At 41.0% G+C, this 16,799-nt stretch overlaps 1 protein-coding gene across 6 annotated transcripts in view; it reads left to right on the plus strand.

Moving 5' to 3' along the window:
• The first annotated feature begins 236 nt into the window (after window positions 1-236).
• The window catches only part of CAPRIN2 (caprin family member 2), a 40,140-nt gene continuing 23,577 nt past the window's right edge, over window positions 237-16,799 (plus strand). For 4 of the 6 annotated variants that reach the window (XM_054812833.1, XM_054812829.1, XM_054812830.1 and 1 more), the window contains exons 1-8: window positions 263-1,742; window positions 3,703-3,765; window positions 6,913-6,999; window positions 9,446-9,684; window positions 11,046-11,128; window positions 13,105-13,269; window positions 13,782-13,825; window positions 15,177-16,010. In XM_054812833.1, coding sequence (XP_054668808.1) covers window positions 1,401-1,742; window positions 3,703-3,765; window positions 6,913-6,999; window positions 9,446-9,684; window positions 11,046-11,128; window positions 13,105-13,269; window positions 13,782-13,825; window positions 15,177-16,010 — 1,857 coding nt within the window. In that variant the 5' untranslated portion in view covers window positions 263-1,400. The other 2 variants (XM_054812831.1, XM_054812834.1) reach the window with 2 other exon arrangements.

Consider the following 16,799-nt stretch of genomic DNA (forward strand, 5'->3'; position numbering starts at 1 on the left):
CAGGGAGACGCCCCGCCCCCTCGCACACGCCAACGAGTAACGGTCCCCACCCTCCCCGCGTCACGTGAGGCGCGGCGGCGCAGAGCGGGAAGGCAGACGGGCAAGTGAGACGGCGCCGGCGATTGGGAGGCACGCCGGGACCTCCGCCATGAGCCCCGCCCCCGCCCCGCCCCGGCCTTCCGCCGCCGCTATATCAGGCGGGGGGCGGGCGGCGGGGCGGGCCTGAGCGTGTGCGGGCACCGAGGTGAGCGGGGAGGCGGGAGCGAGGCGGTGCGGGGCCGGCCGCGGACTTCTGCAGCCTGGTGGCGGCCGCCGCCGCAGCGCGAGCGACAGCGCGAGCAGGCGCAGGAAGCGGCGGTGAAGGAGAATGAGAAGGAGAATCCCCGGGACGGCGACGCCGGCAGGAAGGAGCCCGCCGCTGCTCTCCTTTCCCTTCTCCTCCGCCGTGGCGGCGAGGCGTGCCGTCCCTGGCAAGGGCGGCGTGAGGGGCTGACCCCGGGCTCCCCCCTCGGCGGGCATCGAGGCCGGTGGGGTGCGGAGGCACCTCCCTGCCCGCCGGCGGGGGCCGTGGCAGGGGCTGAGCGGGGGTCCCGGGGAAATGCAGGTTTTCTCCTCCCCGGCCCCTCACCTCCCTTCGCCGTGGGCGGGTTGTGCCCGCTGGGGTGATGTGCCGCAGGCCTTCCCGGCGGGCAGGGAGACAGAAATGTGGTGTCATTGCTTTCCAGGAGCGGGTGTAAGTAGTTGAAGATGAGGGTGGTGGAGCATCTCTTACAGAAATTCTCTGTTCAAGGTTAAAGCCCAGCCCCTCCCATCAAAGCTGGTGTCTTGCCATGGCACAAGTGCGTCTTTTGGATGGGTGTAGGCAGAAACCAATTCCTCATGAAGAATAATGCTGTTGTAACGGAGTGTGCTGTTTGCTTTATTAAGCAATTCTTTGTCTTCACTTTTTCAGTTGAAATTTTTTTAGTTTAAATATTTGGTTGATTGCTGCAAAGGTCATGAAGGGGTAAAACTGATTTAATGGGAGGTGAGAAGAAGAGAGGCTCTACATTCAGGCGTGCCACTTCTAAATCTTCATTCAGGCTGCAGGCTGGATGCAAGGCTGGCAGCGTGATTTGCAGTTGCTTGCTTGCAGTTTTTTCCCTGTGGGTGATGTGTGCAGGAAACCCGCCTAGTTTTCATATGGGCACTATATTGGGTTTCTGGAATCATCCCCTGTGCTGTCTGATTCTGCCTATGTAAAGGATTTCTGGTGTCTGGATGGGTGGGGAGACTTGAACAATACAAAGTTTGCCTTGCTTTGAAATTCCTGCTACAGATATTTTGAAAGGGGGAGGGAGAAGAGTGAAAGATTGTGATGAATTCTTACTGAGGCTCAATTTTGTGGCTACGTGTTCTGAATGTGTGATAAGAAAAGATGTAACTTAAGGGGGGAGGGGGGGGTCGAGAAAGAACTAAATAAAAAGAGTCTCTTTGCAGCTCCATCCATTTCAATGGTGCAGCTTTCCCAAGCCCCTTTCCGTCGCCCATCATCACCTTCAGGCCGGTCAAAGGAGGGGGAGGATAAGAGCATGAAGGCGGCCAAGCAGCAGGTGAACCCTTCTGGGGAGAGCCAACCTCCCTCCAGCCCCCTGCAGTCTGCGCTGAACTCGGCAGCCTCTCCTTCCCAGGCATATGAGACTTACATCGATAATGGGCTTATCTGCCTCAAACACAAGATCAGGAACATTGAGAAAAAGAAGGTAACTTCTTTTTTTTTTTTGGTATGGCATGTAGCTAAATGGCTAATTGTAAAAACTCATTGCTTATTTTATAATAGCACAGAGAGTAATCATGGATTAAAATAACCTGTGAAAGGACCTAAACATGGATTTGCTAGTGATTTTTTGTTATCATTTATACCTCCTGTATTGTGAAGAATGGTGTTCTTTACTCTTACTGTTCTGAAATGGGCTACTTGCATTTGATGCTGTGTGAGCATAACATTATTGTTTTAGAGAATCAGGAATGCAGCTAACTATAAACCTGCTCTCAGCTGCTGGCTTTACAGTACATGTCCAATAGTTAGCAAAAGTAATTGAATGTTGATCAAAACTGGGATGCTTCTCTAATAGTTCCGAACTGATTCGGTCTAACTTGAAACTGATTTGGAGATGGTTCAGTCTTGCAGGAATCTTCGTATTTCTTCTATTGATTACATGCATCTAATACTAGGATGTAGAGATGTATGTAAAACTGGAAATTAGAACAGTGTTTCCTCTGACTCATGGAAATGTCAAATTATATTAAATATGTATTGCCCTTCACTTTGCGTAGATCTTTGACTTCTATATTTTAAATAGTCAAATGTTATTCACTAGAAAGCTTTTATACAGAAAGCCTCCAAAGCCTGTTCTTTGTTTGAACTGTGGTTTTCTGGGGTGGGGGGGGAACAGAATAGTGTTAATAAGAACTGAGATGCTGATACACCTGAAAAATTGTGGCTATAGCTGGTCAGGCTTTTGCATTCTAAGACTTTTCAGTTGATTGGCAGGTGACTGAAGGCTATGTGCATGGTTTTTAATTGGGGAAAAATGATATTTTCTGTAAGATAATAGAAATAATGATGATGATGCTTATGGCACTGGATCAGAATTACAAGTAAAGCAATTGTACGAGTATGTTGTGCTTTTCTAAATGTCTGAAAAGCTTTGTGTTATGTCTTAGGATGAAGAGAGGGAAGGGAGTAGATCAGACTTCTGGCCATGTGGCTAGGGGACTTGATCCTCCTGCAGGAGATGCAGTATTACTGCTGTCTCATGTCATGCATCATGCTGTAATTTTGATTAATGTCAGATAAGCATGTTTTCCTTGTGTGATTAACCAACTTGGTGCTGTATTCTAATTCTGACCAAGGAAGCTTATTTTTTAATTTCTCAAGTATCTTCGATTTTTTCATATGAATGATAATATGGTATCACCAGCAAATGAAAGTGTGACTTACTAGAATGAGTAGAAAGTGTTCCTAGTCCTAGGCTTTGATAGGGACTGCGTCAGTAAAACCCTGTGTGACTAGATATACAAATGAAATATTCAACTTCATGGCAGTGAACTCCCCTTTCTTTTCCCTGTGTGTATAAAGGAGCTTGTAATACCTAATAGTTTGTATAGTTTAATCAGCTTAAAAACTGTTTCAGTATATTAGAAATCCTATTTCTTCCCTAAAGACATTGGTCCACTTTCTTAGGAAATAGTGCTGTAGAATCCTGATGACATACATGAAGCCAGATTTTGAAAGACATAATCTGGAAAATTAAGTAGGATTATTCAAGGATAAGATAACTAAATTCCAGCATTGACTTGGAAAAGCTAAAAAAAAGCCTAATTTAAAATAAGGGCACTGGATGTGTTTGGAGTCCCTTAAAGATCTACTGTCAATGCATTAGTATTTATTAAATGAAATAAAGGTAGCAAGTAAGAAATGAAAGATCAAAGATGGAAAAGGGAAGCAGGCAGTCCTGGAGACTGAGATTGCCAAATCAATGGCATAAAAAACTTTCCATGTTTCTTTCTCCTGAAAATGAGAGGAAGTAGTAAAATTCCTATGCTGTTGTAATACGTGGATGACTTGAAATACAGGGAGAATATGTAACTTCATTTGCACCCCATACTCTACATATGACAGAAATCAATATAAAAATTGTACTTTGGATTTTCCTACAGCTCAAACTAGAAGACTACAAAGATCGCCTGAAGAAGGGAGAAGCCCTCAATCAAGACCAGTTGGTAAGTTTGCTTTATGCAGGAGGGGGTGGCCTCAAAACCTTCAAACATGTCAGAAGGGATAGGTTGCTGAAGGAGATGGTGGTGTAGTTTTGCAGAAGTAATGCCTGCAGGCTTGCAATGGTATTATTCATGAAACCAAATGGACGCATTATTGGTAATTAAGCTGAATGGTGAGCCCACAAGCTTTGTCTCCTACTTTAACCTTCATGTTTTGTACTGAAGTAATAGAAGGTCCTTGTTTATCTTTGCTCTGTAGACTTTCAGCTTCAGTGCTCCTGCACCTTTATTTCTTGATGAGGTGTCTGTATGCAGCTTATCTATAGGGCATTGCAGTGTTAGAAGCCAAGCTTCAAGACTTCTAAGGTAGCTAATTAATCCTCATGACTTCTTCATTAACAGCTGTGTCCTGTTTTGACTGGGATAGAGTTAATTTTCTTCCTAGCAGTGAGTATAGTGCTATGTTTTGGACTTAGGATGAGAATAATGTTGATAACACACTGATGTTTTAGTTGTTACTAGGCAGTGTTTACACCAAGTCAAGGACTTTTCAGCTTCTCGTACTGCCCCACCAGTGAGGAGGCTGGGGGTGCCCAACAGTCTGGGAGGGGACATGGCCAAGACAGCTGACCCAAATTGGCAAAGGGATATTCTGTACCATATGATGTCATGCTTGATATATAACTGGGGGGAGGCTTGTCGGGGACTGGGACCACAGCTCAGGAACTATCTGGGCAGTGGTAGTCTGTGGGTGGTCAGCAATTGTGCTATGCATCACTTGTTTTATATATTCTATTATTAGTCATATTCTCTGATTTTTCTGTCCTATTAAACTATCTTTACCTCAACCCATGAGTTTTACCTTTTTTCTGATTCTTTCCCCCATCCCACTGGGATGATGGGGAGTGAGTGAATGGCTGTGTGATTGTTCTAGCTGCCTGCTGGGTTAAACCATGATGAGATGTTACCTGAAATTGCCTCTTGGCTGCACAGTGCTGTTGGTAGCAAGTAGCTGTTAAAGTATTACTGACAAACAGTCCCTGTTGGTAGAAAGGAAGATGCTGGTCTAACTTGGATGAGATCTGAAGGCTTCCCTAACACAAGAGTGTAGCTGTGAGTTACTTGGGAATACTCCCCTGTCCTTCTAGTGCTGCCATTAGATAGCTGGGAGTTGCCAACACTTGCAAGTGCTGTTAGAACAATATGTCTGTTTTGTACCTAAGGCTGCTGGAGTTTAGAATGCTAGGATGCAAGATCACTACTCAACAAATGGGATCCACTTTGTGGAGTTAAACTTGCCTGATGTTAAAACAGTGGTTCTAGCTCTTTTCTGTCTTGGATAGAATGGATTCTAGAACTGAAACTAGATTTCTATAAGTGAAAGCCATTGATTCTTAAGCATGTCTGAGCACCATGTCACACAATCCAAAGGGTTTACTGCTGTAGTCATCTAGAAGTCACATTTTTAAAATGTACTTCACGCATGCTAAAGAACAATTGTGAGATAAAGGGCACTGACTCTTCAGTGGTAGTACTGATCCTGCTAATGAACCAGTTGGAAAAATACTTCATAGACTTAGCTTTATCACAGTGCAGCAGTATGAGAACACAAATACTATTTCTGATTCTCTGAATCATTTGTAAATGAGAACTAGATAAATGGGGTAAGAGGGGAAATGATAACTTGCTACTTAAAAGCAGGGTAGATCTATTGGAGTAAATGATCATTTAGCATTTAACTACAAAATCTGTAGCCTCTTGCCATCTCAAGTGCAGAAGTAAACAAACTAAATCTGATGGTTTGAAGTAGGATGATGCTCTTTTTTAATTCCTCTAAACTTAATCTCAGGTGGGCAAGAGCCTTCTGGATTTGGATCATAGGTATTAAATATAATCTGCTTTTTTTTGTCTTGTTTTGTAACTTGTTTTTCAGTTGCTTAGGAACACACATGGAATTTGCACATGTCCCAGATCTTATTGGGACAGTAGATTAGGAAAAATTTCTTAACCAAAAGGGTTGTCAAGCTCTGGAACAGGCTGCCCAGGGAAGTGGTTGAGTCACCATCCCTGGAGGTATTTAAAAGATGTATAGATGTGGCACTTACAGACATAGTTTAGTGGTTGGACTTTGCAGTGCTAGGTTAATGGTTGGACTTGATCTTAAGGGTCTCTTCCAGCCAAAACAATTTTGATTAAGTTTTTGTCATGGCACTGATGAAACACTTAACACTAACACTACTTTGAAAGAGCTCTATATTAGACTGATGGGCCCATTCTAGAAAAACTTCTGATACCATGTCATGAGCATAAACCAAGCTGAGTGTAAAATGTACATAAACAACTGAAATTAAACTTAACTTGTTACTTCCTAGGTATGTCTTGTGGTGTGATGATATGGGCAGCATGTCTAACTACAGCATTCTGCTCTCTTCAGAGCTGTCAAGGAGAGTTATAAACTGACTCCTTAGTGTGGGAAAATTAATTGCATTTTGATGTACCCTATTTTTATGAATCTACTTGAAGCAGTCTTTTTGAAGACTGGCTAGTAAAATATTGGTTGAAGCCATTAGTGGAGACAGGAACACTACTTTATTTGTGGAAACTAGATTTGAAAGACTTTTCTGAAAGTATGACTTGCCTTCTATATTGTTTTCTTTCTGAAATCTGTACTGTAAAGGCATTCAGCTAAGCATCAGGCTAAAAGATCTGTGCTGAACTTGTCTGTGTCCTATGTTCCTTCCAGGCTTTCATATCAGTATCTGATTTTAAGTAGCTGTTTACCTCTAATTGCGGAGACCTATGGGAACAAAAGGAAAAATTAAATAACTGGTATCCAGGCTTTCCTGTTTCAACATTGGTATACAAAGTATTGCACAAGATGTTGCCTGAGAAGTCTGATACAGGCAAACTTGTAGGATATCTGTGTGATGATGTGAGCTGGCTTTGTACTTCTCAGACAGTCATGGGTAAATGATATTCACAGCTAAACTAACTGTACCAGTTACAGACATAGCATCTTTAAAGCAGTTACAATTCCAGAAAATTATGCAGTAAATGACTAGTTCTCAATGTGAATTTAAGTACAAGGGGATTGGGATGCAACCAGTGGTCTTAAACATAAAAAATACATTTTTATCTATTCCTTTGTAGGAGGCAGTGGAGAAATATGATGAAGTAGTACACAACTTGGAATTTGCCAAGGAACTTCAGAAGACTTTTTCAGGACTTAGCCAAGATGTAAGTATAAAATGCTCTTCCCTATATTTTCAGGAGGTAGCTGCAAAGTTTGTGCTACTCTTCTAATGGCTAAGCTTATATGCCAATATGCAGAATACTAGGAAGTTTCTGTCTTGGAACTTGGGGGAACAACGTGCTTAAACTGTCTGGAGTAGTGAGTAGAGCAGAGTAAATGTTGACAATTTTGTGTGCCACTGACCTCCACGATATTGTTATTCACTGTGTACCCCTGTAAGAACTTGTGCTTAAGTAAATTGAGTCATTGGAACTCAGCCATGTTTGAGATTTACTCCAGTTTACTTAGGTTTGAAACTCTTAACCATCTTGCTGGTAGCTTGTTCCTGAGGTAGGCTCATCCCCTGCACAGTTGCAGACTGGCAACCTTAGACTGAGGACCAGTAGATTAAGGAGAACTGATTATTTGGTACTTGTTAACCAGTTGTATCTAGTTCTGGTCACTTGATACACAAAGGCTATAGGTAAACTTCAGTGTGTCCAGTGGTGGGCATCTGAGTGGCAGGGGCTGGAGCATGAGACCTGTGAGGAGAACCTGGAAGAACTGGGCTTTGGGCCTGGTAGAGTGAAGGCTCAGCAAGAGATGTAATATTAACCTTTAAATAACAAAGATTACTGAAAGGATGGAGCCAGGCTTTTCTCTGAGATGTGGTAGGAGAAGGAATGATCATAAATTGAAACAGTAGTTTCCCAATAGGTAGGGGGAAAATGGTCACTCTGAGGATAACTGAGAACTAGAGTGGGCTGCCTAGAGAAGTAGTAAAATCTGTCCTTGGATCTTTTCAAGGCCTGACAGCACAAAGCTCTAAGGCATCTGGTCTTGATTTGGTGTATCCTTTGTTCTGGAGGCTGGGCTAGATGACATCCTGAGATCCCTTCCAAACTGAATGTTTTGATGTTTCCAGTGAGGGAAAGTGCTGGGGCTAAATTGCTTTGTTTTCAGTGAGAAGTACAGCTCTCACTAAAATTTTATTGAAGCTTGTGGAGTTTGCCACTTATTCTGCTGTAGTTGTTTCTAATTATGGCAAGTCACAGATTTACTGCTTTATTTGGGTCTTTATTCAGGGTTTAAAGTGCTACATACATTATTTTATGTAAGCAAGTGTTTTATCTTTGGAGAAACTGGTCTCTTGGCTCATGTAAACACTATCCTTATGAAAAGATCTGATCCAAGGTAATGCTTGGGATGCTAAACATGATTAGTCACTGCTCTGGCACTATTTCTCTGCTGCTTAGAGAATACTGAAGGACTGGTAAAATGACTTGTCTCAGTGTTGACTGAGACCCAAACAATTTTGCTAGAGAGGATTTTCTTGTATATGTAGTAATTCTAGGTAGTGCAGTAAATCTCTCAAAGCACTATGTGAGCAGAAATTTAAGAGCCTTTTCTGCAGTGTTGCTGCTTTGGGTTCCCTCAGTCATTGTATGTTGAACATGGAAACTACTGTGCTGAATGACAAAACTTGGATTGCTTCATGTTGCATCCTCAGAAATGAAGGATTGTGACCCAGTGTATCTCTTTCTGTAGGTGTTTTTAGTAACCCAGCATTAACTTCTACCAGTTCATGTTTGATCTTGAACTTATGCTATATTTAAAGGCTAACACGGTGTTTTTTCCTTGGCTCTACTTCTACTAATATGGATTCTACAGCCAATACCCATTACTGGAACACTTGGGGCTGTTCTGGCAACAGCATCCTTACGTTCTTTCCAGGGCATTCCAGAAAACTAAATTTTCATACATCTTGCAAAGAAACTTAAGATACCCCATATTGAGGCATTTCGGATTCTGCAGTTACTTGGATAGCTTCTGCTGCATAATTGGTACATGATGAGAAAGTTCTTCTCAAATGCATGGGGATTGTTCCGTGACTTTTGTTGCTTATTTTGAGTGCTTAAGTCTTCTGCCAACAGAAATAAGAGTAACTGTAGGATTCTGCTGTATCATTTAACTTGGAATATTCAAAAGTGAAGAGGCATTTGTCTTGCTAGGAGAAATTTGAGGCAACTTCTGCATTACTAACTTCATATGATAAATGTTAAAGGTCAGCTAGACTTAGATTTGTGCATTGGTATCAATTCTATCAATTCATTATGTTCAACTATGAAAGCTGTTATATTAAAGCAACTAGCAGGCATAATCAGGATCTAAATATCATAAAAGCATATCACAAGTGAAGCTACCAGTATCTAGTTTGACTATAAGCTAGATGTGTAGAGAACTAGTAGGTAAATGGGGAGCTGTTCCAGAGGAGGAGCTTGAAAGATCTTGGGTATCTGAAGAGAGAATTAGGAGCTTCTGTTATCTAACCAAAATTAATATCTGTTTTGATCAATGTAGGATGATCAGTACTGGAACTTGATGTGTTTTATCCTAGAACCCTGTTACTAAACCATTGTGTTTAAATGTGGAATTCATGTATTAAAATAGCTGCTGAAAGCACAGAGGAAGGCTCAGCGAAGAGAGAGTCTACTGAAGCTTGAAGCAGAGAAGAAAAAACTGCGTACAATACTCCAAGTCCAGTATGTGCTGCAGAACTTCACTCAAGAGCATGTTCAGAAAGATTTCAAAGGTGGTGTGAACGGTGCAATATATTTGCCTTCTAAAGAACTAGACTACCTCATAAGATTTGCAAAACTGACATGTCCAGAAAGAAATGAGAACTTGAGGTAAGTTCAAGATTTTTTGTCTAATTGGTATGCTTCATTCATTACAGTAGATGTCCTCTGTTTGACACTGCCATGTCTTGAAATATTATGTTTTGGGACACTAATTAAAATTCTATTCAGTACACTTACTTTAGTCTGAGATGAGGAAAGTAGCAGATTTACCTCACTGAGCGTCAAAGGAAAGCTGCAGTAATTACAGCCTCATTTGTGCAAGCTACACAGAAGCCCTGCCACCTTACGTCTCCCTGTGAGGTTGAGAGGGGAGAGTCCCATACCATTATAAGCAGGGAGCTTGGTGGTGTGCTGCTTCCCTGAGGTCTCACTGTTCATGAAATGAAAAAAGTGCAGTAAACACAGGAGAACTGTTCCATATTCCATTCACATGATGATCCAGATGTGCTTTTTTATTCCAGAGGAGTGTAAGGTGGTAGTCCTGAGGCTCTCTTGCTATTACCTTCAAAGTAGTTTTTAAAAATTTGAAGGTTTTGATATGTCATACATTTTAAGGTAATAGGTTGTCAACAGATGTAATGTATGTCAGTATTAACTTAGCATCATGCTTGTGCGATGATGCTCGTTTAGCATGACAGCCTAAGATAGTATACTAAGAATTGTATTTAAATATGGAAAAAGCAGTTATTAGGTGGTAAGTTGAAACACTATGGCTAAGATTATTTCCATATTCAAAATTACCTAAGTTCCTGAAGCTTGTAATCACTTGTCATGTGCTAAACTTGCCTAATCTTTGCTCTTAAGTTAACATATAAAGAACAGCTAGTTATAAAAAGCCACACAATAAGTCTCATCTCAGTGGAATAACTTTATTTCTAGCTTATTCTCATTGTATTATGCTTCTACAAGAAGTACAATCCTTTCCTTTGGGATACTAAATTTCATCATGGTGGACTTCAACAATCCATTGTCTGGAGGGTGTGAGGTGGATCATGGACCTATGTCCAAGTTTCTCAATAACTAGCAGAGTGGCAGGAGCTGTTGGTGGTTGCCCCTGCATGTGTGCATCCAATAAACAAGGTGATCAGCTGATGAAACAGCGATTGCTTCCCTGTCTAGGAATCCTGGCTTGGAGTGAAGGCCAGCCATATAGTCTTGTGGGATAGTGCTAGGCTCTCTAATCTGTCTTAATTACCAGAAAAGACCTTGTCTTTGCTAGATTAAATCATGTACAGATACAGATGAATCACTTTCAGTAGTTGATCATGGGCTTAGGATTCACTCTTTGGATACAGCCTTCATTTAGAAGGTTAAACATTGGTCAGCCTCTTAAAAAGGAGGGGTGTTGGGATACTGCAACACTTGATCTTGGCTATGATTCTACCTGGTAAAACTGTCATTTGTTCTAGTGTTGAAGACCAGATGGAACAATCATCTCTCTACTTCTGGGACCTTTTAGAAGGAAGTGAGAAACCTGTGGTTGGAACAACATGTGAGTGTCTTAGAGAAATAAGGTCTGAAATTTGTGTGCTATTTAAACATCTTAAAACCAGTGAATATACATGGAAGGCCATTAAATTAAGCATTTTCAAGTGCTGTGTGTAACTCAGTTATCCAAAGATGAACTGCTGTTTGTGTTAAGTTCTGGTTTTTAAGTATAGATCAAAAACAATACAGCATGCTTCCTTCTTCCAGGTAAAAAAACTTACTCTTCTACCAATGTACTAGCACCTTTTTGAGGAATAATGATGATAGTAATTCAAAGGCTGATGCATCAATAACTTGCAGAACCAGCAGTGGGAAGCTTTTTGCATAGTTATGTGCAAATAGGTTGACTGGAACACTGTTCCCAGCTGTTAAATACTTAGTTGAGTATACTGATGTATATTAGAAAGCTCCATTGGCCCCAGGCTGAAGGTCCCACAGCACTGAAAATTCTTTCCTCTTCTAGGAATTCCAGGTTCATACCTGTTGTCTGACTACAGTAAAGGATACAACACAAGGGAAGGATAGTCATTAATGGAACTTGCTGTGATCTGTAATGCACAGCACGGTTTTCCTTTGACCTGTTACAAGTGTCCTTACTTTCTGAGCACACCAAAATCTGTCAAACTCTAGATATTTTTCTTCCATCTGTGCCTTAGTTTCAAAAAAACGGGGTTGTAAGCCAACATATGCATTCTGTATTCCTATTTAGAACTTGCTTATGAGGAAACTACTTACTTGAGTTGTAGTGTCTTTCCTACTGCAAACAGACCTTGCTTGTCTTGTCTGCTCCAAACTTGTAATGGCTGTGTGGCAGTAATCTTTCATTTGTCATTGACAATGTTATTGAAACTGTTAGACCAGAGTGCTAATGTACCCTATGTAATTTCAACATTCAGATAGCTGAACTGACAACTAAGTGTTAACTCTTCTCATATGGTTCTGGACAAAGTGCAAGCTGGCCTTGTATTGCTACTGGCTGGTAACTTTAGCCTTGTATCTGTTGACATGAATTGATAGTTGCCTAGTTATCTTGGACTCCAAACTCTTGTAGCTTTTTGGCTATCATCTAAACAACTCTTGTGACTATTTTTTGTCAGTATCTATATCCCTTTAGTGTTAGTCTTGCATCCTTTTGTGTGCAAGCAAAACTTCACATAAAGCTGTTATGACTTCTTATTAGTGTTTATTGCCTTGAAAGACAATTTTTTATATCCATATTAAATTTTAGCTACTCCTCTTGTTTATATGGTTGTCACTGGTAGAAGTGATCTTTCATTGAATATTCTTCCGGTTTTCAAGGCTGCCCTGTCTCTAGCTCCTCTGAAACAATTTCTATTATCACTACTGCTTCTGAGGTCTTACACTCTAAGCTGCTGTCTCCTTTTTTGCATGAAGGAGGAAACTGGACAGTGCTTCTCAGAGTAGAGAGTTATGTTTTTCTTCAACCATGTCAGCTTTGACTCTTTTGCAGAACTTCAGAGGACTAAGTTCAGTCTGGAACAGTCTCTTGCTTTTTCCCTCCCTGCTTGTTTTTGCAGTTAAGTTTTCCTTCTGAGACTTAACATCCTATCACTGGGAAGTGGGTCTTGCAGGGCAGCCCCATAGTGACTTTGGTTAGCTTTACCTATGCTGCAGTCTGCACAACTGTTTTTAGTATCAATGCTGGCTAGCTTATAGATGGTAAACAAATCCCTTTCTAAGCATGTGGGAGACCAGGTGGCTCAGTGTTTACCTTGTGTGCATTGAAACACAAGCTGCAGTCTTACCACTGGATAGCAGAGATGTTTTCAGTTGTAATATGTAAAGCAGTTTAACAAATATTTCCTTTACTAAGACATTTTATTGCTATAACTTGGTAAGATGTGTGAGTTGGAGAAGTTGCAATTTATATTGAGGGAGGAGGCAAGGAGTAATCTGTAATTTGAATACCTTTAATTTCAAATTTTCACATCTTAACTTCATGGATTTTTTACTCTTCAGATAAACACATGAAGGACCTGTTATCCAAACTTCTAGACTCTGGCTACTTTGAAAGTATTCCAACTCCTCGCACCACTGTGCCAGTAAAAGAATTGGAAGAAGAAGTAAATAGAAAATCTGAGAGAGCAAGGCAGATGTCAAAAGGAGAGTCTGTCAAAGAACCAGGTGGAATATTACAGGGTTCAATCTATGTATCTTAATGTTGAGATAAGCTTTAACTGAGCATTGACTTTGCGTAGCTTGATGCTAAATCTAATCCTGTGCTGTAGCTTACTTGCAATGTAGTAACTAAAATGGAACCTGCAAAGGCTTACAGCCTTAGTCTGGCTAATATTGTAGAAAAATCTAATTTATAGTAATAGGATGTTTATGCCTTCTGAGCAAGTCTCCATGTTGAAGATGTGAGAATTGTTTGGTGTAGGGAATGTTACATATTAACAATAATCAAATTATGGATGCTACAAAATGTTTCTTGCTTAACTAGACTTCTGCAAATGTAAAACTGAATCAGAAAATAAAAGCTTGTCTAAAAATAGTATGTTAAATGACAAGCTGAGCTTTCAGAATATCTGGCTTAGCAATTGGTACTACTACTTAAACAGAATTAAAGACTTGCTACTGTTTGGTCTGCCTTTCTGCATTTGATCAGTTGAAACAAATTAACATCCTTTCTCTAGAATCCATTATGGAGCTTATGAAGTCTGAAATACAACCACAGGAGGTAAGATACTGCTAATTGCTTTCCTTTTAGTATTGTGATTTATCAGAGACATAACTGCACTTCTACAGCCCTTCTTTACTTAAAAAGGGAGTCTGAACAGCAACTAAGGTGTTCCTTTATGTAGGAAGCATTAAAGACTTGGTTGCATTTCTATTTCTAACCCTAAAGTTACAGCTTCTCTTGGGTATTTTGGGATAAATGGGGCAGCATTACATGAAGCAGTATAGTACTTTAATGCTCTGGCACTTTCCTGAATAAACCAAAGCATCAACCTTTAGAGTGGAAACACACTGATCTTTTGTGTACTATGGATTAGAGAAAATACGCATCTACTAAAGCTGTCTCTAGAAGCTAAGCTTATTGCAGTAGGCTTGATACTGGTGAGGTTGAGAATGATGTAGGTCTTGCTCTGGTTTGTCAGAAAAGTAAGAATTCCAAGACAGACCTGTGTGCACACCTCTTTCAACAGCCCTCAGACTCCTGAATTAAGTACTTGAGCTTCAACTGGCAACAGTATAAAAACCATTAGACTTGGTTCAAAAGATGGGGAGGAGGGGTGTCCTTTTGTAAGTGGAAATACTGGTTCTTAAAATGCTGAATCCCTATTTCCCAGGTATCCCACTAGAGGGTGTACTCTAGAACAAGTTTTTGTAACCTACTTGTAATGCTATTACCTGACTCTAAAGCTTTTCTGCTGACTTGTCAGAAAAAATCTCAGACAATGAGCCTGGTACATTCTTTACTTTGTATATTTACTTCCTGCATATGGCAGTGGTAACTTCAGGACATCTTTGAACTCTCAAACTTCCTGATAGTAAACGCAGCCTGGAGTTGTTGAAGCCCAGTGGTACTAAATCTGAGAATCTGGTGACTTTTTAGTACTTAAACTCTAAGAATGAGGGATATGCTTGGTTATTGGCTCAAAGATTTTGGGGGAGATGGTGCTCCTATGCTTAGCAGAATGTCTCCTAATATAATACCACAGAGCATTTTAGATGCTTAGGAGGAGAGCTGCCTTTATAAAAATCACAACTGAACTTGATATTGTCACTGCCTAGGAACATCAGTTAGCATTGAGGATAAGGGCAATAGATTCACTCAGCTCAAGTATGTGTCAGTTGTGCTGTTCAGGACTGTTTTGTGCTTCTGTGGCACGCCAAGCACAGCTAGTCTGCAGTGTTGTAGGATAAAGCCATGGCTGTCTACATAGCTTCTATGGCTAGTGCTTAAACTGTCTAGGTTCTGCTTTTAGTCAGAAATTTTCAGTAGCTGGGTGACCTAACTTAACTGACCTGAACTGTAGTAGCAAAATGTTTTCTTGGGAGCCATTAAGTTTCTTTGGTCTATATAGTTTCTCAACAGGCGTTATTTGCCTGAAGCAGAATACTCTGTCAAGAAGAAGCCAGAAGAGCCCAAATCTTGGGAACCTGAGTGTGCTAGAAAGCAAGACCCTCCAAAGTCCTGGGAAATGCTTGTTGATATTGAAGAGCAGAAACAAGAGACTTTGAAGCCTTGGGAAGCTCGTGTTAGGCAGCAAGAACCAAAAAGACCAGATTCTCCAAAGCCTTGGGAAGCTCGTGTTAAAGAGGAGGAACAGAAGCGTGAGTCTGCAAAGCCCTGGGAGACCCGTGTTGAGGAGGAAGAACAGAAGAAGCAAGAAGCTCCAAAGGCCTGGGTAGCACGTGTCCGAGAGGAGCAGGAGTCCCCCAAGCATTGGGTAGCAAAGGGTAGGGAAGAGCAGGACCAGAAGAAACAGGAATCGCCTAAGCCATGGGTAGCAAAAGCTAGGGAAGAGCAGGAACAGAAAAAGCAGGAGCCCCCAAAACCTTGGGTAACCAAGGTTAAGGAAGAACCAGAACAAAAGCAGGAATCTCCAAAACCTTGGGTAACCCAAACTAGGGAGCAACCAGAACAAAAGAAGCCAGAGCCTGTGAAATCATGGGAAATGCCTGTTAGGGAAGAGCCAGAGCAAAAGAAGCAGGAGCCTGTGAAGGCTTGGGCTGCACATGTTAGGGAGGAGCCAGAACAAAAGAAGCAGGAGACTCGAGAGGCTTGGGAAAAAGCTGACAGGCAGCAGCAAGTGTCATCACAGCAGTTACAGAACCCTCCGAAGTCCTGGGGAGCTGCAAGTGTTGGGCCAAAGGAGCAGATGGGGCCAAAGAAGTTTGATATGGAACCCAAAGAAGTGAGTTGGCATATGTAGTATTACCTGTCATAAGCTTTTTCACACTAGTTTATTGGACTAAAGCTACCTATTGGCAGAGGCTTTATAAGGTGCATTTTGTAGGCCTATATTTAGACTCCGATTTCATTCTTTCTTGGGGGAAATAATTCTGGCAATTAAACATTATATATGAATAGCAAGATGATCTGCTTTGCTTCTTACATCAATGCAGTATTGCTATGTTTGAGCCTTGAATAACTGCTTTATGCATAAGACAGAAGAATTAACTTAGTTCATCCCCAGCTATTGGCTCTGTCCACTGTTATCAGTACAAAGCAGGTATGACTCATCCAGGGATCAAATACTTTGTCTGTGGCTGCATGCAAATAGCACTTCAGTAATTTTTTAGGCTTTTGATTAAAATAGCTGCTGATTCAAGAGAGATTTAACATCTAGATCAAGCAATACAAACTGTACAGGGGCTTAAATATGTATTTCCAGATGAATGCATAAGTCATACTGCTGTTCTGGAGAGTCTCACAATAGCATAGTTTGTTTTAGAAATGTAAAATGAAAGTTATTGCAGGGCTTACAGCTGAGCAGGCTGCTAGCCTCTGGTTATATTATCTTTTCTCACCTGTGCTTGGATAGTAACAATTCTGATACTGTGAAAATAGGTAAGATGATAGGCAAAGCAGAGTTCAGTTATGTCATTAAGAACAGTGTTTAATTTAGTTAGACTTCAGAAAGAAAATATGGGGAATTGAGCAATTCTTTTGTACACAATGTTAGCACTACTATGTTGTTTCT

This window comes from Grus americana, chromosome 1, assembly GCF_028858705.1.
Source record: "Grus americana isolate bGruAme1 chromosome 1, bGruAme1.mat, whole genome shotgun sequence".
Classification (NCBI taxonomy): domain Eukaryota; kingdom Metazoa; phylum Chordata; class Aves; order Gruiformes; family Gruidae; genus Grus; species Grus americana.